Here is a 25,878-nt window from a genome sequence, read left to right on the forward strand (position 1 = left end):
TTTTCCTCCCTCCAAGCTTCTATGAGGAACTTTTGTCTCACGGCATCTTGACACCACTGACTGCTCCCGTGGAAGGAATGGTGGTGAGAGAAGGCTCCTACAATTATGTGGCACCCCAGGGCATCTCCTCGGTTGTCAAGTATTATTTAAAAGAGTCAGGTAACGTTTTTAGATGCCTTTGTGTGAAATGAAAGGTTTTAATGACGGCACTCCTGAACTGTCTTTCGAATTTAAATTTCTGATGAGGATGTTTAAGTTCCTTGTTTGTTTATGTATGCCTGGAAGTTTCGTGGATGGGTAAACACGTCTGGGAGCTCTGTGAGCTTCCAAGTCCTGCAGGCCTGGCATGTAAAAATCCCTATATAAATAGAACATCTGTAGGCTCAGGGGCCAAGCCTATATTTACACCGGTGACTTTAGCATATGAAAGTCGGGCCTAGCATGAATAGAACAAGATAATTTAGTGGGAGATCGTGGTTAGGAAGAGATTTGAGTTGCAGCTGGAATGAAGTGAGGGTGGCTTTTTTCTGAGTGGGTACTTAACTGCTGTGTAACTGGGAGCACAGTGGTGAACTATAGCCTGTGTTTTGGAGGAAGGAGTGCTTATGAAGGATGTGAGCCTTTAGAAAAGGCCAGAGGAGGAGATCACCTGCTGGTTTAAACCATGTTACTACTGCATTAGGTGTCATGTGGTAGAACCAAGTGTGCATTTCAGTGACTAATTTAACCCTGGTTTGAAAAATATGAGTCGTAAGAGCACTCAGGCTTTGGTCCTTCCGTGTGATTGTTATCTTTTTTTTTTTACTTAGCTGGGTTTTTAGACACTAATCTTGCAAATAACTAACTATGTCCCTGTCTTCAGTTGCTAACAGGGACAGTGCTGTCTTTCTCAGCACCTGGGGGGGTGCTTTCATTGCTTACCCAGTGCCACCTCCTGTGTTTGTTGGGTTTCCCTCTGGGTTGGTTCAGCTCAGTAAAGCCAGGGGAAATAACCTGGCAAAGAGAGCAGCTGGGAGCTCTCCCTCTGTTTACTGAGTTGAATTAGAGAATCTTACAATCACAGCATGGTTTGGGTTGGAAGGGACCTTAAAGTTCACCCAGTCCCACCCCCTGCCATGGGCAGGGACACCTCCCACTAGCCCAGGTTGCTCCAAGCCCCCTCCAACCTGGCCTTGGACACTTCCAGGGATCCAGGGGCAGCCACAGCTTTTCTGGGCAACCTGTGCCAGGGCCTCCCCACCCTCACAGGGAAGAATTCCTTCCCAGTATCTAATCTAACCCTGCCCTCTGGCAGTGGGAAGCCATTCCCTGTGTCCTGTCCCTCCATCCCTTGTTCTCAGTCCCTCTCCAGCTCTCCTGGAGCCCCTTTAGGCCCTGGAAGGGGCTCTCAGCTCTCCCTGGAACCTTCTCTTCTCCAGGTGAACCTCCCCAGCTCTCCCAGCCTGGCTCCAGAGAAACCACTCTGCATTTTCTCTCTGGAATTCACTGGGACGTGGATTTAACTGCTCCTTTTTCCATGCAGGTGCAGATGTCCTGTATGAGCAGCATGTAACTCACATCTCTCTCCGAGGTGGGAAGTGGGAAGTCTCCAGGAAGGTGGGGCCACCGGAGCAGTTTGATGTAGTTATTCTCACCATTCCCGTTCCACAAATTCTCCAGCTGCAGGGGGACATTGTAAACAGTAAGTTCACACCTCAAAATTGCAGGTATCCAATCTCAAATGGCAATTTAGCATCTTGTATGGCAAAGAACAGTCTGAGCTGCTTAATTACCGACAGAATAGGGTGGAGCAGGACAGGAGGTGGGTGATTTCAAGGCCTTACATGCCATGTGTGACCAGTAACACCTTGATAGCAAAAATATCTACACAGGTAAGTCAGTTTTTAATCTGATCTTTAATTTTTTTGCTGACTTCCGAGACAGCACCTGTCTTTCTGTGACTTGAAAATCGCTGTGAATTGGACAAGCCCCTCAGCTGGTCCCCAGGTGGCGTTTCCCTGTCACTGCCCCTTGTGCTGATCTCCAGTGCTGCCCTTGGTATGTCTGCAGTGGGGATGTCCCGGAGAGTGAGACCTCAGTAACAGCTGTGCTGTGGGGAAAAACCCCTAGGGCATCTCAGTGACCCTAAAATCATATGAAATGCAGGGGAGGAAAAAGTCCAGCTGAGAACTGCTTGGTCTCGAGTTCATAAGATGAAAACGTCTCCAAGCCTCCAGCTTGTTTGCTGTTTCTGGCTGCATCCTGGGGGTTTTATTCTCCAAATATGAGTAAATCTCACTTATCCTTCAGTGATTTTTTGGGGTGAATGTGTTTCAGCGCCATGGAGGCTTAGAAAGAGCAGCTCCATGCTGAGGAAGAAGTGTTAAGTTCAGGCCCTGGTTTGTAGAAGAGTCACCAGTGCTGGAATGATGAGAAGCTGACTTTAACACTTGGCTCTTTGTGCTCTGCTGTATCTTGGATTTTAACGTGTTTAAATCCATGAGTGTGGTTTGGAAGCTGCCTGTTAAAGGATATTGGAGCAAGGGATGGAGGTCTAGGGGTCTGTCTGGAGTTACTGCTTAGTAACCAGGACCTGTATGAGCAAAAAGATGATGGATGGCAGCAGGATGTTGAGCTGCAGCACAGCATCTTAGGGCAGCAAGGGGAAAATTGGTACTTGATCGGGGTTTTCTTGGGCATTTCTTTAAAGAGAAGTATTTTCATTACAACCTCTTATTTTAAGCTCTGTGCCTAAATAGGTAAATACTCTGTAGGAACAGGATTTCTCTGCTGTTTGCTGTTTTATAAGCCCTCTCATTTCCCCTGTCCCTTTACCAGGGAAAGTAGTGATGGGTCTGGCCCCTCCTGTCCTTGCTAAGGTGGTCTGGTTGATCATGAATGTCCTGGAAATAGAAAAAAGAGGTAGTGTGGAGTTCTGTTTTCTCAGAGTCCTCCCGAGGTTCTACTACTCTGCATCTCAAGGCCTTCCTCAGTCAGCACTGATGTCTTTGCAAATTGGTTTTTCTTGGGATAATTAAATCCTTTCATGTGCAGAAAGTGGTCAGGTCCCCTTCTGAAGATGTAATTAAGGTGAACAGTTCATTTCACTTGCTCTTGGGAGTGCTGGAACTGTCTGATGCATTCACAGCATCCTTCACCTCCTGTGTAACTGCAGGATTACCTTTTATCTGAGGGAATCCAGCAGCTTTGTCTTCTCCTCCCCTTGTTTCTGTTTCTCTTCCCCTGTCTGCCTGTTCTCTGTGTGAGACCAGCTCCCAGATTTCCAACCAACTGTTAATTCTTGGTCTCAGGCAGCAGGACTGACTCCCCATACCCCAGAGTTCCTTGGCGTTGGAGCTCCTGGCACCTTTACTCCTGTTTCTTTAGTCTAAGAACTAAAATAGGGGGAAAACAGGTGAGGAGGATGTAATGAAGGTGTTTCAGAGCCTGAACAGGGTGTAGTTTCAGATCTGTTTTGACTTAGAGAGGACCAGGACACATCCCTGGATCTGTAAATCTCAACCTCCTTTTGATTGCATGTCAAACAGCCGAGTTGTGCTGACAGAGAACTGACAGGGAACGGGGTTTTTCCTGGATCCACCTCACTTGGGATTTAAGGTGGAATTTGACAGCTGCTGAAAGGAGTGGTTGTTCTCTCCCTTCTGTGCTGGCACTGCCCTACTTGGCTGTCTGCTCTGGTCTCCCAAACCCAGGGACAGAACTCAACGATTCTCCCAGGAGCTGTGTTTGTGCTCTCCCTGGAGACAAACCAGTGATTCCAGCTGCTCCTGGAAGGGGAGGGAGGTTCCTGCTCCTTGTTGGAAGCGTCCCCCTCGCTGTCAGTCGGGCCAGAGGAATCATATTGTGCTGCAGATGGACTGAGGGATGCGCAGAGCTGGCGGAAGGGGAGGGTTCCCTCTCCTGGAGCAGCAGCCCTTGGCCAGCGCGGGGTCACGTGTGGCCCCTCTGCCACTGCAGGCAAGGGGCTTAACGGGAAGGGGGCTGGACTGGGGAGCACAGCTGCCCTCACTGCTCATCTGGAAGGCCCTTATTACATAGAGGACAGACTCTGGAGCTGAATGGAAGGCGTGCCTGTAGTTCAGTCCGCTATGATGTTAACCACGGTTGCTGTTGCGGTTTGTGATGAGTGTTAAAGGAGGGAGCTTTGGCTGATTCCCAGCAGTGCTGGTTTTTAGCCTTTACTGCACACTCTGCTTCAACATCCCTGCTTTGACAGCTTCTTCACTGGGGGCATTAGCTGAACATCTTCCCTATCCTGGTAGTCTCTTTTCACTTTTCCTCTCTGAGGTGCCTTTTCACGGCGGTTTTGCAGCACGCTGGAGGCTGCACTGCTGACTGTGGACCTGTGCCAGGTCCCATTTTAGCCACTTAAGTATAATTGGATCTATCAGTTCAGAGCCAAATGAAGTTTTAAATGGATTTTGATGGGGGATTGTTGGCATTAATGTATAGATAAAGGCTGTAAAAGAAGAGAAGGTGCAAAGGAACAGCTGGGGGGAGCAGAACATGCTTTGATCCGGCAGTAAGCATTGGAATTACCCCTTGACATTTGTGTGTGAAAGAGGCTGAGCTGGGGAGTTCAAATGGCTGCCTAGAGGTGGGAATTCACCCCTTGCAGGAATTCACCACTTTGCTGTTTGAACCTCCAGGCTGGCTGTCATGTCATTCCCTTCCCCTCCCTTGAGAATATTGGACTGTCTGAATATTGTATTTTTAAGCACTGGTCCCACAGATTATTGCCATAAACATGCAGTATCTTTCTCAAAAAAAAAACCCCAAACCCTAGACACCTATGCCCATGTTTTCATAGTCATCTTGGGAAATTTGGACTCCTGTGTTTGTAGTCAGCTGCTTCAACAAGGGTGTCCTGCCTGTGTGTGCTGGGAATTCCATTTAGTTGTGTGGGAATGACCAGCAGCTGGATTTTGAGTTACCTTTCATAGATGCCTTTTGGTCCAGTGGCATCTCTGTGTGGACATCTTTAACCTCCTGTTGCAGAAAGAAAACTGTCAATTTGCAGTGGACCAAAATTTTCCCCTCAGGGAGATTAGTCCTTGTTGTTGAGAGCAAAGATCCCTGACAGGGAAATCACAGCCTAGAGGTGGTCTTCTGCCTCCCATGTTTTTTGAAAATAATTTTCACTTACTTACATTGTATTCAGGGAATTCAGGTTTTGAAATAATGGCCTCCTCAAATTTCACGTTCAGTGACAGAGTTGCTGTTTTAATACTTAAAGCTCTGCAGGCTAAAGGCTGAGGGTTTAGTTTTTTGTGTCCTTTAACATTTTAGATGAACCTGGATGTTATGTGAGGCTTTGCATTTATGAGAAGACAGAATTAAATGGCCTTTGGCAACCTAGAATTATCATTTTAAATGAACTGTGTTCATTTAAATGAACAGAGTTACTGTTCCAGAATTACTGTCCCAGGATTTACTTCTCCTGTGAGTGAAAAGCCAAATATTAAATTAATGGAGAAGTTACTGTGTATGCACACCTTAATTTTTAAAAATAAACATATAATAAATAGTATACATATATATGCAGCTGGTACTGTTTACTTGCATTCTTTTGTTTGGTTTGTTTGTACTCTGAATTTTGCCAGCACTGATGGTGATTAAATTCTTAATTGATAAATTAGGGGGACAGGGAGGGAAGTGACCTGCCTGAGGCCAATCTTTTTAGATTTATTCATCTCTATCCACCTTCATTTTCAACCTTTATTCATAATTTCTAGAGTTATCATGGCCAAATAGACGTATCAGTTGCATATTTAGCAACAGCAGAGACAGAAATAGTATTTCCAGTAGGACTTCCAGTAGCTGCTGGATAAGGGGTTAACTCCTTGCAACATGTTTGGAACAACAATAGGTGGCAGCAATCAAATGATGTTCAGGACATTCAGCTTGAATAACTAAATTAAATTGAGTGCACTGATTTGTATTGGGGCTTTACATATTTTGGTAGCAAATAGTGTGGTTATGCAGAAGATAAAAGGGAAATGAATAAGTGTTTCTCAGGTTTGTGATGTCAAGTTGTTGTCAGGAAAGGAATAAATATATTTAAAAGTAGGGTCTTTGCAAATGAAAGGACTAGATTTTTGCAAATGTTCAGTGTCCTACAGTATTTCAAAGGAACTGGGCTGTTGTGTTGGCTGCTGCTGGCAGAAAATTCCTAGATTTGTGTCCCAGATTCCATACAGTCACTAAGCAATGTAGTTCTTTCTGTGCATTTTCAGACCAGGTGGACAGGCCTTTTTATCGGTTCTGTTCTCAGTTTAATTCAGTTGGCAACACGGCAATTAAAGGTTGCAACAATTTGCAGTGGTTTTTTTTATCTGGGCGTTCAGAATGTTTTCATTAAGTCGCTTTCCTTGGAATTTCGAATTACAGTTCTGCATGTTTAATCTGCTAATAAAACAGAATGGCTTGGCTTTTGTTTCCAGCCTGACCTATTTTTTTTTTCCATCTGTGTGAATGTCCCACATGTTTTAAATAATACAAGCTGATGAGGAGATACAAGTAAAATAGGACTGTATTTGCATAGGGAGGCTTTATAATGTGAATTAGGAAAGCACAACTCTGATAATTTTTCATGAGTCCCGAGTCCTTGCTGAGTGAATGTGTTTATTTTTGGATAGCATGACGATAAATTCGGAATTTTGTAATTCCAGTTCCAAGCAATCTGAGCAGGGCTTATCCAGCTCGGAGCTCTCATTACCTAACGTATCTAGAATGTCTAGTGTAAACATGTACACTGATTTGTTGGTTACTTATCAGGCCTTAGGAGCTGAGATCACAACATGCAAATATTTGTGCTTTCTGGGAAGTACAAGTAGTTATTATTTTGGGTCCTTTTAAAAACTGTCACTCACTTGATAACACGGGGCATCTCGCTCTGCAGTGAAACCCTCTGTCCCTGCCCATGGGAGAGGTGTTTGCAGGAGGCACAGGGCAGGATTCAGCTCCCCTGAGCTGTAACCTGACAGTTGGGGTGAGCTGTGCTCCCTCTGGGTTCAGGGAATGGCTCCTGGCCCTGCTTCCCAGTGCTGCTGTCACCTCCACCTCTGACCTTCCACTGCAGCGTTTGGTACCCTCCTGGGGGTTGGTCTGACTCACCAATCCAGCAGGGAGATATATATAGATATTACACACATCTATCTCTTAGAATGGTTTGGGTTGGAGGGAATGTTAAAAAACATCCAGTCCCACCCCCTGCCATGGCCAGGGACACCTTCCACCAGCCCAGGTTGCTCCAAGCCCCGTCCAACCTGGCCTTGGACACTTCCAGGGATCCAGGGGCAGCCACAGCTTCTCTGGGCAACCTGTGCCAGGGCCTCCCCACCCTTACAGGGAACAATTTCTTCCCAATATCCCATCTAACCCAGCCTTCTGTCAGTGTGAAGACATTCCTCCTTGTCCTGGCACTCCAGGCCCTTGGAAATAGTCTCTCTCCATCTTTCTTCTTGTCCCCTTCAGGCTCTAAAAGGCCACAATCAGGTCACCCCGAAGCTTCTCCTCTCCAGGCTGAACAATCCCAGCCTTTCCTCCCAGCAGAGCTGCTCCAGCCCTCTGATCATCTCGTGGCCCTCCTTTGGGAGGTTGTTATTTCTTGGTCAAGGAGTAGGATTTGCTCGTGGAGTGGTGTGACAAGGCAGCGAGGAGAAGGTGGGACAAAACCTCTGGGAAGCAGAGGAGTGTCTAAGGAGGAGCAGCTGCTGCTGAAACAATGTCAGCCTTCAAAGCAGGCAGAGCTCTTGCGTGTTCTCTGCCTTCTGCTGCTTGGGCACAGCCTCTCTTGGGGAGCACTTCTAAAAATAGAGGCTGCTGGAGCTGGAATTGCACGTCAGGGAGAAAAGTCAAAGTAGGATGTGTGTGTACTCAAGTGTGTGTTTGACAGTGTTTTTAGGTGTTTCTTTAGAGTGCTTGTAATGGACTTGTTCTGCAACTATTAGTTAGAGCACCTTGAAACCCTCTCAAAAGTCAAATAGGTACCACAGTGATCCCAGTGACCCTCTTTGTCTGGGAGGTGTGAGGGTTAAACCCTATGCCTGCGAGCAGGAGAGGTTTGAAAAGGAGAGTGAAACAGAATATGTATTAGATAAAGGGCTACTTTGCATTTGAGTGTTGTCTGTGGAGGCTGCCTGCCTTTGGTGGAGAGCTGAAACTGGGATTTGACAGATCTCAGGGTACAACTGAAGGAAAAAAGCAAGACTTGGAGGGAGTGGGGCAGGGGAAGCCACGTTACATCCTCTGCCCAGACCGGCGTGGCAGCTCTTAAAAAAAACCCATGCAGGGGTGGGTGAGTCTCATGCCATCACAGCATCACTTTTTAGTGCCTGGCAACGTGTCAGAAGCATTTCTTCCATCAGCCCCTGGTCCTGGTGCTGCCCCACCTCCAGCAAGGCAGCTGGCTCAGCACAGCTCTCTGTGGGGCCACAGGAACGTGGTGCCCCCCCCCCAAAACGGCAGGGGAGTTATTTTTAGCAGGATCAGTGGTGTGATCCTGGGTTCCCCATGTGGCCTGCAGGCTGGCTGGCACACTGTGCTCTTTCAGCAGGGGCAGGAGAGCAGCACAGGGGCTGTGCAAGTTGGTTGAACCGTCTGAGCGAGGCGATGCTCGTGATTCTGTGGTTTGAATTCTAAGCTTAGGTTTCCTGTGCAGTCCCAGGAGAGACTCAGAGCACCTGCACAGTAAACTGGCAGCAGATTGTGCTGATTTAGCCAAACTGGTTTAAAGAAACAAAAAAAAAAAGTTATTTCTGACATGTAAGGCAGTGCTGCTTTTGTGTGTTGACATGTTTAAGTCCACCTGATCTGGCTGTTTGTAGTTAATTTAACCTGGACATGCTTCTCTTCCTGTCATGCAGCCTGTGCTGGTTTGGCAAAGAACTTCAATACCCGGGGACTTGATCACAGATCTTTATTTAATGGTTGTTTTGTGTCATTCCAGTACTGTATCTCAAAACAGAGAATGGGACCACAGATATATTGGATCAGCTAAACACAAGCCCATGTGCCTATGCACTCATTGGGGTTTTTCTTCTAGATAATAAAGGTGATGGTATTTGAGCACAGGACATACTTGGAACAGAACAAACAAATGCTCTGAAATTTGTTTATCTCAACAATAAACACAGATACCTCTCAGTTTTTCCCAGTCTTTGGTTCTCTCTGTTTAGATGGAAAAATCTTTTGCAAAGCTGCTCTTTGCCATGAGACCAAAAGGGGAGAGGAAAAAAAAGTTCCCTGCCAAAAAAATGTGACCAAACTGAGCAATTCTGAAACTTCTTTATTTGTATCTTGTGTGTTTAATGTGTTCTGTGTTGTAGGAAGCTTGGATGTGCACTGAATTCAGTAAGTCCAGTGAGGGCTTTATTTTCAGCCTTGAATTCGTAGATCCTGAATCTAAGATGCTTTTGATTTTGGGAAACAGTGATAATGTACGTGTCACTTCTGCCTTGGAGTAAAATCCTTCATCTGGCGATTTTCACTTGTTTTTTTGGGGTGGGGAGGTGGTGGAAACGTGTTTGGAAAAGCTCTCCCACCTTTCCTGTTCCCACACCTGCTCAGCAAACCTGGGAGAGAAGTGTGCAGGGGTGACTTGGGCTTTACAGCCTTTGTTTTGATGTGAAATCTGCCACTCCAACTATGGCTTTTCTAGGGTTGAAAACCTTTGAAAAGCCAGGTGCAGGTCTGCAAGTTGTCTTAACACTTAATTGCTTGCTTTGGGATTTATTTATTTTTGAGTTGGTGCTGCAATCAAATAAGCAGACAGAAGTCTTCACTGGAACACAATCTTTAAATGTATTCTCCCAGCTTAGGCAGTGCCTCTAGACTGGATGGGGGGTTTGTGGATTTCTAGAGGGATTTTTAATAATTGCTGGCCCCTCACATCACTGTAATTGAGACCATTCTTTATAAAGATTATCTTTACCTCCCAAGGATACGCCTGCAAACTTCCAAGTCCTTTCTGCAGTCCACATCTGGATTAGAGCAGGAAGAAAAAAAACGTTAATTTTAAACTTAATGAGGTTTGGGCTGCATTGAGTCAAGCCTAAAATTTGCATTGAGCTTGCTGTCAGCTTTCTGCACTTGGCATCATGACTGCCAAGAATGCATGGCCTGCTCTTGTATTAAAAAACCCTCAGGGATAACCCTCAGACACCTTCTGCAGAAAGCAAGTTGTGCTCCTTTCCCTGTGCCATCAGGTGAGATGGTGTAGAAGGTAAAGATTTTTATTTGGCACAGTTCTCAGCCTGGAAGGTCTCAGTTGGGTCAGCTCACTGATGTGGCTGAAAACTAACATTAGGGAGGGAAAAAACAATCTGACAAGGTTTGTGTTGGTTTGGTCTGTGTGGGGTCCAGAGCTGAGCAAACCTGAGAGAGGTGGGAATACCCAGAGATGGGAATCCCCTCTCTGCTGAGGAATGTGCAGTCGGGTCAGTGGGAGCTGCCTGTGATCCAGGCATGTTTTCCCTGTCCCCTCTCTCGTGGATCTTTGTTCCTTACCAGATTAAAGCCTGGGTCAGTTCCTTAATCCTCTTGCCTGCGTGGCAACTGCAATGAGGTTGGGAGGTGGAGGGGGAGAAAAGACAACATTGGCAGTGGCTTGTGTTGTCAGAAACTGAGAGCAGTGACCTTTTCCTTCTGTAATTTCTGTAATAATATTCCATGCAGTATTAACATATGCTGTTAATACTGCAGCTGGGTGGTGGTTTGGATTTACCTGTGCTGCTTGGAAGCCTGAGTTTATTCTTAGTTGCCTGGCTGTTCCTTAGGGTTTGATTTCCCTGCTACACCCACCTTTCCAGAGATACTCAAAGCATTGTAATTGTTCTTTAGGAAAGAGAAAGCCCTGATAAACTTCTGTCCAGTGACTAGTGTAGTTCTCACCTCATTTCAAGGCAGAATCTGGCTTTGTAACCCAGTATTTCAGAAGTTACTGATAATTATAAAATCATAGAATCCCAGAAAGGATCTTAAAAATCATGTACTTCTAACCCCCCAGCCATGGGCAGGGACACCTCCCACTAGCCCAGGTTGCTCCAAGCCCTGGCTTTGGACACTTCCAGGGATGGAGCAGCCACAGCTTCTCTGGGCAACCTGTGCCAGGGCCTCCCCACCCTCACAGGGAACAATTCCTTCCCAATATCCCATCTAACCCTGCCCTCTGGCAGGGGGAAGCCATTCCCCTTGTCCTGGCACTCCAGACCCTTGTGAAAACTCTCTCTCCATGTTTCTTGCAGGCTCCCTTCAGGTCCCGGGAGGCCACAATCAGGTCACCCCAAAGCTTCTCCTCTCCAGGCTGAACAATCCCAGCTCTCCCAGCCTTTCCTCTGATCAGCTTGGTGGCCCCTCTGGATTTAAAACACTATTTATCAGCTCATTAGCAGTTGTTAAGGTGGTGACTGTGTTTGGACGGCAGCGATCAGGGTTTGCTGTCAGGGTGATCCTGGGGAGTTCAGTGGGGATTATGTTTCAGGAAGCATCATGTGGGTCGCTGTTTTCCCGTTCCCTTGCTATCCAACAGGGTAGACAGGCAGTCTCACCGTCCCAAGGCTCATTCAGTTTAGGAAATGGAATAGTCTGGGTGAGAAATGAAGGTGTGATTGGTCTCCTTTATTGGCACAGTTGATGAAGCCCCCGTGTTACAGAAATGGACTTGGTTGCTGCAAATTACTTAAAGTGTAAAGAACATATTGCCTTATTTAAAGGGATTAGAGCTATCTTTTCACTTGATTTATTCAGAAGAACAGGGGACATGCAAACAAGGCTTTCTAGAGCACCAGTAACGTCCAGTTCTATTCCCAAAGTCATGCTTTAAAAATACAGCTGTACTGAAATGTGGCCGAGTGGTGCAACTCTGGAAAGACAGGTATGAGAGGATAAGTGTATCCCTCTGCATAAAGAAGGATTTATTGGTCTCCTCTCGTTGGATTTATACTTTAGGGAGAGCAGGGAAAATGCCTATGGAAATTTAGGAAAGTAAATTTTACTCAATGAACTATGTGCAGACAGCAAGTGGTTTAAGTGTCTTGCAGACTGTTAAGTGCAGAGCAGGGAAATGGTGGATGAGTTTATAAAGCTTAAAAGAAATAGATTTGCTGGGTGTTTGCATATTCTTTTCTCTCTGGCACAGTAGGAACTGTATTTTGGAACACTGATGAGAAATGCTTTCATGTAGTGTGAATTAAGGCATGCTGGTTGCAAGAGTGAGCCTTGAAACCAGAACTCACATTTTCTAATGTATATTATGCTCAAAGCCAACTTAGAAGCAGCAAAAAAACCACTAACTTGGAAAGGATCACTTGTTTTCAAGTGGCTGAATTTGTGCCCAACTCCATTGAAAAGATGGGTCATTTTCCCTAAGTAAGAGCTTAATTTTCCACTCTGACGAAAATGCCACGTGATTCTCACAGAAACAAGGAAATTTGCCTCAAATTTGGGATTTGTCTGCAAAGGATCATAAAAGGGTTGGGGTTGGAAGGGACTTTAAAGGTCATCTAGTTCCAGTGCCCTGCCATGGGCAGGGGCACCTCCCACTAGCCCAGCTTGCTCCAAGCCCCGTCCAGCCTGGCCTTGGACACTTACTGGAAGAATTAAGTAGTGACTAAATTGAAATTCCTGGTCCTAGGGTGTCCTTTCCTGTATTTGTATTTCAGCTCGTGTCATTTAGTAAGTCCATCCTGACTTAAACTTCAGAAATACAAATTTCTGGTAACTCTTTAATATTTTGTATGTCAGCATTCCTTTTCATTTGCAGGCCATCATCTCTTTATGGTGTGCAGTGGAGTCTTAAACTTCTGAAAGTGTATCACGTGTGAGTGAGAGGGAAAACTTGTCTTCTTCTGGGTATGAAAATTGACTTTTCTTCACCTTTGTGTTGTTAGCACTTTGTGGGGTGCTGGTCCCTTTTGCAGGCACTCATAAGGCATCACATCATAGATACCTTTAGATGTCAGTGTAAGTCTGTTTGCCTCCTGCCTGTGCTGCAGGCTCCTGGCACCATCAGCATCTGCACACTTGGGAAGAGGTAAACTAAGCACTGGCATATCTGTGGTGCTGTCAGAGTGCCTCCAGGAAGGCATTCTAGTCTCAGTTCGTGTCCTGCTTAAAATACCAGGGAAGGTCACAACTATGGCAGCTTCCTAAACTCCCAACTCCTCGAAGTTTTTGCCCCTTGGTTCTTTAGTATGTGGGATTTGTTTTTTTCCCAGCTTTCCCCTGTCTGGTGCCGTGTTTGCTGCCTCAGCTGCCGGAACACCATCAGCTGTTTGGAAAACAAATGTAACACGTCGGTCCTTTGGCTTTTTTAAGCGCTTAGGAGGTGGTAAAATGCCGTAGCAATCCCGTGGGGAAGAAGTCTGTGAGCAGCTTCAGCTGGGGGTTTGTTAGGGAAAATGGCTTTTGTGTCCTGTAGGTGCTCAGGAACGTGAGGTAGCCTCGGTTTTGGGACCAATCTAAGTGGGATTTTCTGGTGGTTTGCTGGCCTGAACTGGGCTTTATATCCATGCTGTTTTTAAGGGGTTTGGCTTTGTGTTTTTTAAGCCTTTGTAAGTGTTCTGGCTGTGAAACTGTGCTGCTGGTCTGTGTGTGTTTGTAGGCATTGAGAGACACTGATATTTGGCTTATTTTTGTTCCTTTCTGTCATGTTGCCTTTAGCTATAAGTCTTACCTCCCCACTTTTGTGTCATCCCAGCAGTACTTGAATTTTACTGTAAAGTCAAATGTCAAGGTACTGGGTATTAATAACAGTGGGGGGGGGTTAAGGTTCAATTTTCAGTGAGTACCTGTATATATTTTTTTAATGGAATTTGCAAGGCAGATAAATCTGGCATTTTATGACATCAGTATTTTTGCTTTGTTGTTTTGTGGGGTTTTTTTTTTGGTCTTTGTCAGATTTAGCTTTTAGAGTCTATACTCACCACTGATAAAGGCATAAACAATTTCCCAAGGAATGGTTTCTTGTAGCAGGAGGAGGGGAGAGTTTGGCTTTTGAATACAGCATTTGGTATGATGTACTAATAGCAAGGATTTTTTTTCCTTTTTTTTTTTTTTTTATCCCATCTGGTATTTTTTTCCAGCCTCTGGTAGGTTGCAGCCAGTCTGTCAATAACTTTGAAGGAACCATTATTTTTTTTTCCCCCCCCACTGTGTCACATTTTGAGCAGTAGTGTTTGCTAGCAGAGGCTTACCTTCTTACAAGTTAAAAAAAAAAAAAAATGACTGGAGAATGAGGTTTTTAAGTTGCATACTTTGACTGCACTGTCTAATTTAGAAAAATTGGATAAATTATGGCAGAGAGGGGCCATTTGCATTCAGGTACACTCTTGTTTCATTTATCTGTGCTTTCAGAACACGTGCTCTGCATGTCTAAATCCTTTGGAAAGTTGTGAGGTGAGAGACAGGATGCAAAAGGAAAGAATGTGGGATAAAACAAAAGAAAAACCAGATGAGACCTCCAGAACACGTGATCCAGTTGAAGCCACATATTACAAATGCACAGCTTTAAATTACAAATTACAGCTTTAATTTTATTTTATTTTTTTAACCATTTCACGCTCCCTTCTGGTGGTGATTATATTTTAGGTATATCTGAATACCAGGCAAGGAAGCTGCTTTAAAAAACAAGCAAAAAATATTTGTGTTATTCTCCAGAAGCATTTCCCCCTATATGATGCTGTCACTGTTTGTTGTCAGAGTCCCTGAGGTATTTTCCTCTCTCCTTCTCCCACCTTGGAATGACCTGACTCTTCAGGTTTGCTGATTTGCTTTCCAAATATTAATTTTCCCCTTGTTACAGAACTGCAGCACTGGGAAGTGCTGCTTTTGGTTTTGCCCCTTTTATTAAGAGCAACGTGAACAGCAGGTGAGATACCAAAGGAGGGGAGAAAAATGCCATTATGGGAACTTTCTGTGGGCTTTGTGTCTGCATAATACCCAATACCAGCCAAGGAAAGAAAAACTGCTTTCGGGAGAGGTCATTGCATAACCCAGAACTAGAAATGAAATAGATTCAGATTACACTGAGAAAAGTTATGGTACTTCCCCTTTGGGGTGTTTTAGATCACTAAAAGAAGTCATGATATGAGAGAGAAATGAGGTAGTTTATCTCTGTTCACCACGTTCTGTGTTGGCCTTCCTTTGTCACCAAAGCACGTATTTTAGCAGAAAATAAGGAAGGAAAAAGAAGAACATGGTTTCAGTAAGAGAAACTTATTGCCCTGGCGTGTCAGAGGCGGATTTTGCAAAATGTTACAGAGAATTAACCAAAAGGCTCCTTTGCTTTCATAGCTGGGGAGTGCTGCACAGTGCATCATTAAAGTTTTACCTGGTAGGACAAACTGCAGACCTTTCTAACCAGCTCTAGATTAAATCTATTATTAATTAGGTTATTTTTACTAGAACGGTGGCTTGGTATTTCTTTTTGCCCCCGTCCTCATGAGGTGTGTGCTCTGAAAAATCACTGAAGTGTTAGACACTAAAACATCACAGGTACCAGCTGACACCAATTCACAACTGTCTCAAGGGAGAAAATAAGAGAGGGAGCCAAACCATAGACTTCTTCTTAAAATTAGGAAAGAAAGAGAAATTAATGTGGTTTTTATCAGTTTCTCAACAGAGCTTTCTGTAGGTGTGCTTGCAGTCCTCAATCCTGCACTGGGGCCTGTCCCCTCCTGCAGCGAAAGGGGAGAGATGAAACTTTCTTCTGAGAGCATTTGGTTTTATTTAGAATGTGTTTCACAACTGTGACGTTCACAGACGGGGTTTACTTGTGTGCCACCCTCCCACTCACCCACCCTGCAAGTGAATGTGTGCACTCACAATTTCAAGAAAAACAGAGAAAGTGCATGGAAGTAGGTGGAGCTTTATTTTATCCGGCTGAGGATAAACGTGGCTTCACTGAAAACAAAGAAAATTAACTTTTAGGTAGTAGAAAAACCACACACTGCTCGAGTTTGCTGCTTTGCATGATAGCACGTGGTTTCTGGGTGTAGAATAATGTATTTTCATCAGAAAACTCACTGATGATTGATGATATGGGAATGCTTGGAGAGGAAGAGTGACAGGGACTAGTCCAAACACAGATATTGTGATGTGTGCATGAACAGAAAAATCTGTCCTTGAATGAACATATTGCTTGTTTTTTCTACTACGTGATGTTTAACTTCAAAACGTTAATAAACTACAGCCTCTTGGTCTGATCACATCCAAGTGATTAATAGCATCTCTTGGTACTGTTAAAGCAATTTTTTTTTTTTTAATTGATGATTTAAAAACTATTTGTCCTTGTTCCCCTTTCAGCCTCCTGTAACATTTACACATGTGACAGATCTGGTATAAAAAGGGAAGTACAAGTATTTCAAATATAGATGTTAGTCTTAAACCTGCTGACTTTTTTGGTGGGGATTGTAAGTGTTGGATCATGGTGGCAGCACAGACTTTGTCGTGTACCTGTGTCCTATTTCAGTTTGTAAATACGGATATTTTCAGATTTAATACATGGAAGTACAAAATGGAATTACCATCTCAGTCCTGCGGGTTTTTTCCTACAAATTTCTCCTTTTCCACTGCTTTTCCATACTTACAGGGCAGCCAGTCTTACCCTGATCTCATCGGTTCATGTGGAGCAGGGTCATGATTTGCAGTCCCTACAAAGGTAGGGACTCTCTGTGGAGCATCCCCATGAGAACAAAAGGAACCACAGTCCCATTCCAGGCAGTGGATTTGTGCCACTTCCTCTGCAGTATGGACTCTGTTCCTGCCTGGAGACAAAAGCCTTTGTTCTGCTGAGTCACACTCCAGAACAATAGGCAGCTACAGGAAAGTTGATACACTCTGTTTCCAGTTCCAGTTTTGACTCTGAAGTTCTCCCCTGTACTTGCTTCTCCCTTTTTTGTTGGATTTGGTTTTTTTTTTTGGTTTGTTCTGGGGTGGTTTTGGGTTTTTTTTGCAATATGATTTAGCACACGCACTCCTGCGTGTATTTTCTGAGCTCTGTTGCTGTGGTTCTCCCTCTCAGTTGCAGCAATCCCAGTGACTGTCACACGTCTGCAGGTTTTGTCTCCCTCACCTAAAGCAGTGCCAGGAAAGAGGGAAGTGGAAGACAAGGATCAGCTTTCATGAGCCCAAAGCTCATCATCTCCCAGGGTGATGACTAATAACAAATTGTTATTTTTGAGGTGCCTTAACTCCCTGTTTGGTTGCTTTGAAATGCAGCTGATGACTCCTTGGAAAACATCTTTGAGGGCTGCAGGTTTGCAGCTAGGAGGGCATTAGGGTGATAACAGGATATGATCCATGAAAAAGGCTCTATAACATGCATGTTACCGTGTGCCTGGAGCCAGCATGAGGAAATACCATTTCAATCTTTCCTTACGCTGCTAAAAATTGATTGTGGTGTTGCCTGGCATTGAAGCCAGTGACAATTACAGCAGATTAGTAAAGGGTGTAAGTGTGGTATTAAATCAAAAGGGCTGGAGATGAGAGCAGGGGAAGAGGAAGGGCCCTGTGGGTGTCATCTCCAGCTAACAGTGGGGTGGGAGAACCTGCCATCTGTTAGAGGCTGCCGAGTCCAAACTCTGGCTCGGGAGAGCACAGTGCTGAGTGGTGCTCCCAGCAGGATCACAGGCTTATGTGAAATTCGTGTGCTGCTGGGATCAGTGAAATCCTTCCAGAGCCACGGGGGCTGCGGGCGGTGTGGAGAAAGCTCCTGCTGAATCCCTGGAAACGGGGAGGGAAACCCATCGGGAAATAAACCCCTGGATTAAGGGTTACACTCAGATGCTTAATCCAATGTCTGCTTGAAGCAGAGCAGGTTGCAAATTATTCCCAGGGGAGATTTTAATGGGGTCTTGAGGGCTTTATCACTTTCTTTTTGCAACTTCTGGCAGCTCACCTTCTTTTGTTACAATCGCTGCTTGCAGCTTCGGAATATTACATGTTTAGCTCTAGGAAAATCTATACTTGGAGTGTTTTTCCCCCCATTAACATTATTAGTGGGGTTTAATAAGAATTACTGCTCATGATACTGATGGGCTAAGCTGATTGAAGCTCTTTGAATCAAAACACAAGGGCTATTTTGGACCGCAATAAAGCAGCAAGATGTGCGTTGCTGTGGGAAGGTATTTTGAGCCTCTTCTTATCTCTTTGTCACTTCTTCACGCTTTGTAGCATGTCCTCCAGTGAAAAAAAATGCACTGAGAGGTTTGAGACGTGTTCAGCTGCAATTCAGGTGTTTGTTTTACACAGAAATTAATTTTAAATTGAGTTGCCTTTAATTGCACGGGTAATGTTTGAGAGGAAGTTGGTAGGAGACAACACTGACTAACTATGATCTCCTGGTTTTAGGTAATTATCTTGTGAGAACTTTGGTAAATGAAAAAAAAAATTACAAAATTCAGGAACTATCCATGTAAAAAAAAAAAAAAAAGTCCCAACAGCAAGAAAAAGAGGAAATAAAATATGGAATCCCTGAACTTGGGAATAGGAGGAAGAAGTGAGAAGCAGTCAGCAGAAAAAATGCTGGTTATTAAAATTGATGGAAAACTTGAGCATTTGAAAAAACCCAGAAGGGTTTACAGGAATATGCATCAATGCCTGCCTTCCCAGAACCGTGGTGGGGCTGGGGTAAGAGAATCCTGGAAAAGCATATAGAAAAATGCAGCTTAGTTTTAAAACGGTGCTGTCACAACTTGGTCACCAGCAAAGCCAGAGGATCCCGGATCCAGCGGCCTGTCCAACTCCTCCTGCCCAGAGCTGCTAACAGAATTTCCATTGGCTCTTTTCTCATGGCTGGATTTTGCCTCAGCCTTCACCTATAATGAGTAAAAAAGGATGTGATTGCCTTTATCCAAGAAAGCCAAAAAAAATGAAGGAATTCAGTTTTGCAGAGCTACTGGGGATAAATAAATCCAGCCGAAGGTGAGGATGAAAAATATAAGAGCATAAATAAATCCAGCTGAAGGTGAGGATGAAAAAGATGCTGATTTTTTTTTTTAATTTTTTTTTTTTTTTCTAGAAAACAAGTAGCTAAATTATAGTCCAGAGGCTGTGTCCTCCAAAACCTGAGCATGGCCTGTGTCACATCCTGCCTGTGGAGGCACAGCTGTATTTCAGTCAGTTGGAAGGAAAAGGTGGTGGATGCCTGTGTAAAAAAGGGTTTAGCACAGGGGAAGAGGATGCCTGCATTAGTCTTGCAGAAGAAAAAGATAATTACTATCAACCAGCTTTATTTTTTTTCCCCCCCCCAAACTGTTACTTGATTAACATAATCAAGTTACAGTCGGAGCAATTGCTCTCAATTAGTCCTTAGTTTGCCAATTACAGCTTCTATTTCAGACTTGATAAAGGCAGGCAAGGTTAGTGAGCATCAAAGGATGTCTGTTTTGTCTGTGCAGTATCTGCTGAACTAATAGAGGCTATGACTTCTCTCAACAGCTTATACCCTTAAATGATCAAAGGCACAGCGACACAGTTATTTAAGATACCTTCATGTCTGAGAAGATTTAGCACTTTTATTTCTTGGCACAGTTCTAAATCTTCCCTAAAAAGACACTTCAGAGTAAATAAAAAAAACTAATTTAGTAGCCCTGACAAAACTGGTACAAAAGATGACACAGCTGTGAACTGATTTGAAAAATCCCTTTGAAAAGAGAATGTACACACTGTAATTCTGAATATTTACTAGAACGAGCGAGTCCCTGCTGTCCTTTTCCATGTGAAACTCCTGATGTGTGAGCTGCTGGTGATTGGGTTTTTTTTTTTTTTGTTTTTCACGTTGGTAAGGCAAGAATTCCCCATCCACTTCACAATCTCAGCCTCTGTCCTCAGTCCCTCCTGGATTTCCAGTCCAGGGAAGATGTCTCCAGCAGGATGTCCACCTTTTTGCCTTTATGGAGTGCTGGAGCTGACTGAGCCTTCCCTGGCTCTCAGACCTATGCTGGGGACCTGTGCAGGTGTCAGTCTGGCTTTTTGGGGCCCCACTGTGGTCAGGTGTAAAGCAGAGCCTTGCAGGACTGAGCCATCCCCGTTTCCCCTGGGAATGGTTTGCTGCTGGAGCCTGTGGTTGTTGCAGCCCCTCCTTTCCAGGGTTATTTTGGTGCTGTCAGTGCTGAGCAACCAGGGCTCGATATTTGCAAAATCTTAGAATGGTTTGGGTCAGAAGGGATTTTAAAGACCATCTTGTTCCAACCCCCTGCCATGGGCAGGGACACCTTCCACTGGAAGGGAGCCATAGCTTTCCATAGCTGGAAAGTTTAATCAGCTTTTGGTGTCAAAGCGCTGGTTCATGTTTCTGTCTGTGTGCTGAACGTGCTTCTCCTAAATGCCAGCTGGTAGTAAAACTACTTTCTAGATCCAGTTACTAAGGAATGTCCAGCACCAGCCTTTCCCCCTGACCGTGGGACTCCCTCTGTCTCACTCCCCCACCTGTACTTCCAGTTGGATCCCCAGCAGTGGGATTCTTTGTCTTGGCTCTTATTTGCCTTCATAACCAGAAGCCTACAGAACTTAATCAGAATTTCAAAATACCTCATTGATTGGGTTACCCCTTTCTGCAGAGGAAATGCTTATTGTTGCTCTGTAAATACTTGTTTTCCCAACACGAACCTGGAATTGGAGATCTTTCAGTCTTATGGGCCCAAAGCTAAATTCTCAAAGGCTGATGGCCTAAGACTTTTTGCTATTACAAGAGTTACTGTTTAGTGAAGTGCCTGTGCCAAGATACTGCCAGGAGCACTTATCTGCCCTCAACAGCAAACAAAAAGTGGAGGCGGAAGAGTGAAATAAAAAAAAAAAATATATATATATATTGTTCAGTCAAGATAGATTAATAGTGGTGCACACAAACCACACTTCCTTGTTGGTTATATCAGTTCTTTGTATTTTTGTATGATCTAAAAATGTCTTTCCTTGCTTGCCTTTTTTTTTTCCATTTGGGGAAATCGGAGTGAGCGTTCCCTTTCTGTGGGAACAGTTACCAAAAATGCTTCATTTTGGTGTGTAAAAATATTCATTTCAGAGCAGTGCAAGGGCTGCTTTCTGTGGCTTGACTAAGTATTAGCACTTGATGAGGATTTTTTTTTTTTTTTTTTTTTTGGAAGGTGGTGATATTTTAGGCTGCAGGGAACAGTGATCTCTAAGGAAGCATTAAATCAAGTGGCTTGCTGAGGTTTGGAGGGCCTGAAGAACTGAGCTCAGTTTTGCACAGTGGCTGCTGTTAACAAGTACCTTTAGGAAATGAAAGGTTTTGTTCTTCCCTTTTTGTGTCTTGCTGTCTGTGTCTCAAACAAAGCTGTGCACCCAGGTGTCTGCAGGATGGGTCCTGGGTGGTTTGCCAGGTGTTTCTCCTGAAATAAGAGCTGGATCTCTGAAGGGAGCTGTGCTGTTGAAGGCTGTCGTGCTGACTAACAGCTTTTACTGCTCTCAGCTTCATAATTTTCATCATTTGTTGGGGAAGTGAACTGTTGTAGCCTCCAGACTGCTGCCTTAGACTCTCAGTCCCTGCTGTACAAGGACCTTTGGTGCTTCCCATCAATGTGTGAAACAAAATGTGAGCATCACACGAGGCTGCGGTGCCTTTGTGTGTGCACGTGGGTGTTCCCAGGATTTGGCAAAGGAAACTGGAGGTGTGTTGGTGGGCAGAGTTCACTGAATAGACTTTGACTCTGTTACAGCACTTTTATCAACAGTGCAGTGGAGTCACAGACTGGTTTGGGTTGGAAGGGACCTTAAAGCCCATCTCGTCCCAACCCCCTGCCACGGGCTGGGACACCTTCCACTATCTCAGATTGCTCCAATCCCGTCCAACCTGGCCTTGGATGCTTCCAGGAGTCCACAACTTCTCTGGACAACCTGTGCCAGGGCCTCACCACCTTCACAGGGAAGGATTTCTTCCTAACATCTATTCCAAACCTGGCCTCCTTCGGTTTAAGGCCATTCCTTCTTGTCCTGTGACTACATGCCCTTGTGAAAAGCCCCTCTCCAGCCTTCATGTGAGGTACTGGAGGGATGATGTGCCTGTGGCTCATCCTGGAGTGTCCTGAGATGCTACAAGAAGCAAGGAAAATGCCAGCTGATTCCCAGTCATTGTGAGCCAGTGTTAACTGGTCCCCGAGTCAGAAAGGCAGTAGCAGAAGGGATGTGGACTTCTGGAAGCAGGAACCCCAGGGATCTAAGAAAATTAGGGAGATTAAATTCAGCATCTTCAGTGCAGAAGGCTGCAAAGCGGGGACACAAGGAATTAGTTTGGATTGAAAGAGTTAATTTGGACTTGTGTTGACTCCAAAATGCTCTGTATAGCTGCAGATTTCACATACAATTCTGCACTTTCTCAGGATTCTTTTTGCAGTGTAGGAGGTAAACCAGTGCTGCACAGGGGTGGTTAGGTTTAATCTGGCCAGCCCTAAATTTTAGCATTTACAAATGCATGCTAATTAATTGTTCATTACCACACTGGCTTGTGCTCCAAAACCTCTCAATGCAGAATGCTGGCTGTGAGATGCATTCATTGCAGTGCACCTGAAACATCTCCCAAAAACTAATTAATTTGTTGTAAATCTTTCACTCTGAACAAAAGACAAAACTGCCAGGTAGGAACTTCTTCACAAGGCCAGTCATTAAACTCAGTGTTAATACTGTGAATATTTTACTGGAATACTTGTAGTGGGATGGAAAATGGAAACCATCTGCTGAGATTTCATCAATAGCTCTTTTTTTTTTTTTTTTTTTAAATATAGGAACCCTGGTAATTCAGACACTTCTAATTAGACCTCATATCTCTGGTTCTATTTTTGGGAGGCATTTGGCTAGCTGAAAGTAAGTGTGCATAATTATCATGCCAGCTCACCCTTGGCACTGATTTTGATGTCAGCAGTTTCACTTACTGAGGCTACAAATCGTGAGTCATCGATTGTATTAGGATTAGAAATCTTGTGCAAGGTTTGAAGTTGTTTGCTCGATGATTTGTGACTTCCTCAGAGTGTTTTTAGAAGGATGAAGAGAATGTTGCCTGTTCTTCATGTGCACAAGCATCGCAGGGGATTAAGGTTCTGGAAGCTACACAAAAAAACCAATTCCTGGTTGTTTGTTGTTGTTTTTTTTTTTTTCCCCTGGCTTATTCTTGTTAAGCCTGGTTGATCTGCAGGAGCTTCAGGAATGCTTTAGGTTTGGGCAGTTTTTGGAGTTCTGTGTCCATGTCTGGGGTCCTCAGCACAAGAAAGATGTGGAGCTGCTGGAGCAGGTCCAGAAGAGGCCACCAAGATTACAGGGCTGGAGCACTGCTGGGAGAGCTGGGGGTGATCAGCCTGGAGATGAGAACCTCCAGGGAGACCTCAGAGCACCTTCCAGGGCCTAAAGGGGCTCCAGGAGAGCTGGAGAGGGACCTGGGACAAGGGATGGAGGGACAGGACACAGGGAATGGCTTCCCACTGCCAGAGGGCAAGGATAGGTGGGATATTGGGAAGAAATCCTTCCCTGTGAGGGTGGGGAGGTTACCAGAGAAGCTGTGGCTGCCCCATCCCTGGAAGTGTCCAAGGTTGGAGGGGGCTTGGAGCAACCTGGGCTAGTGGGATGTGTCCCTGCCCATGGCAGGGGGTGGGACTGGATAGTCTTTAAGGTCCCTTCCAGCCCAAACCATTCTGGGATTGTGAACAGGTTGACTGTGTGTGTAGGTGTGTCAGTGCAGGTTGTATCCATGTACAGCCCTCTTTAAAACATAAGGCTTACTGGGTTTTGGTGAAGTTCCCAAGGCTGGCTGGGTGCTGGGAATGCCATGATTGAGAATTGCATGTTATCATAACTGGACATTCCAGATGTTTCTATTCAGAATTGTCAATAGTGTCAATACATCTCACTAATCGTGGGATGTAGCATCCTTTCTCCTTTTTCCTTTCCTTTTAAGCTGGACAGTTACGAGGAAAAGTTTGTGGCAGCCAAATGGAAGCAAGTAAGGACTCTCACTGCCCAAGAACCCAAAAGTCTCTTCTGCAAAGTTTTCCCTCATTTTCATTTGCTTTGTGTTACTTTTCCTAATTTGTGGGGGATAACAAGGGTGAATTCTGTATGCTCTTTGATAGATTTTATTCTGCCAATCCCCAAACATGGTATGTACTTAGAAGTGATAAATTTTCAAATTTCATGTTTTGATGTTTTGATATGGGAACTAATGCTGCTTTTTTTTGTTTTGTTTGTTTGTTTGGGGGTTTTTGTTTTTGGGTTTTTGTTTGGTTTTTTGTTTGTTTGGGTTGTTTTTTGGTTTGTTTTTTTTGTTGTTGTTTGTTTGGGGTTTTTTTTGTTGTTGTTTTTTTTTTTTGCAACTGGGGCTCGGAATGTCCTTAACCCTTAAACAAGATGAGCTATTCTGGTTATGTTGTTTTGAGTTTCTCTGTTTGGGTAGATACTAAGTTGGTTATTGCTTATCACTAGGAAGTGAAGTCCTGCCTTAAAACCCACCCTATTAAAATGAGCAAAGCCTTCTGCTGGGCAGCAGAGGAACGATGAGTGGGGAATATTTTAAAGGTGAGCTCTACCCGTGGCTTTAGTTTTCACTGGGGCTTTGTTTTCCTTCTTTTAATCAAGTTGGTAAGACACAGCTGTAGGCTAAAGCAGATGTGATTTCAGCAAGCTTCAACTTAGGTAATTCTGAACAGACTGCATGAAATTTTGGAGTGGATCCAGTGTGACTGGGTAAACAATACAGCCATCAGATCCCATCATTTGAGCAGCAGCTAACCACTGCATCAGAGTTATTCAGGCAGCCTTTAAATACAGGCCTGTTTGGGCAAGTCAGGAGAACTTGCAGCTGCCTTGCAGTTCCCTCCATCCTGTGCACACACAACTTGATGTTAACTTGAAAATTGGCTGTGGTGTGCACGATCTTCCAGATGAAACGTTGCCAGCTGGCACTCGCAGTCTGACAGTGCCAAAGCTGGAGGTGTCATCTGGGAGTGCAGGCCTTAAACTGAATTTTCAGTTGTTGATAGTACCCCTGGTTGCATGCAAAGAACTGTTTAGTAAAGGCTGTGGCGTTCCAGGTAACCTGAACCACCTTCCTAATTGTCAGGTTTCCTGGTCTTGTCCACAGTCAGTTTGCAAATTGTGCCTTAGAATTCCTTTTAATTTAAGGGGGAGGAATTTCTAAGTTGATAAGGTGGTGGTTGGTTGAACTCAATGATCTTGGAGGTCTTTTCCAACCTAAATAATTCCGTGATTCTAAGTCTTCCTATTTGTGTTATTGGTTAGAATAGATGCATTAAATATTTGGCTCTTTTACCCCAATATCCTTCATGTAATGTTTGCAAGTTGTACAGTTTACAAGTTAGGGGGCAGATTGACTCTTTTCACTAATTTAAGCCCAGTGTGAGTTTTCATTGAAACCTTAAAATCACGGGTTTAGAGTAATTTCAATTTCAAGCTCTTTAAATGCTTCTCAGTACCTTTTTGTGGTTTACAACAACTAGGAGAAGGTAACCTGCTTTGGTCTGGAGAGTTGTTGAATTAAAACTCCAGGCAGGTCTCCTGGGTGTGAAAATAAGGATGGAAGGATGAAAATACTTCATTGCTGGGACCATTGAAGCCAATTAAGCAGAGAACACCCCCCCCCACACCACGCTGTGAGTGAGCAGTGGCCTCCAGATGAGTGACAGTGGCAGTTTCCGTGGCAGCTTCTCTGTCTGACAGACATCCTGGAGCTGCTGAGGCTCCTTCAGACACACCTCTGCAGGCCTGTCACACTGAAATGGTTGTTGGAGAGGACAGAGAGATCCTCCAGCATCAGGAGGCTGGTGGAGGCAAGGATTTGCCAGGATAAGGGGACACACTGTTTTTGGGGTTGTCTCTAACCTGCTCTGAGTGGTGCCACCAGCTAAAAGTTAAGCA

At 44.5% G+C, this 25,878-nt stretch overlaps 1 protein-coding gene across 1 annotated transcript in view; it reads left to right on the top strand.

Annotated features, from left to right (window-relative positions):
- Positions 1-25,878, top strand: part of RNLS (renalase, FAD dependent amine oxidase) — a 63,873-nt gene that overhangs the window by 874 nt on the left and 37,121 nt on the right. The window contains exons 2-3 of the mRNA XM_027711126.2: positions 17-159; positions 1,523-1,681. Coding sequence (XP_027566927.2) covers positions 17-159; positions 1,523-1,681 — 302 coding nt within the window. The remainder of the gene's footprint in view (positions 1-16; positions 160-1,522; positions 1,682-25,878) is intronic.

Source organism: Pipra filicauda, unplaced genomic scaffold, assembly GCF_003945595.2.
Source record: "Pipra filicauda isolate LSUMZ 115617 unplaced genomic scaffold, ASM394559v2 scaffold606_size451818_pilon, whole genome shotgun sequence".
NCBI lineage: Eukaryota > Metazoa > Chordata > Aves > Passeriformes > Pipridae > Pipra > Pipra filicauda.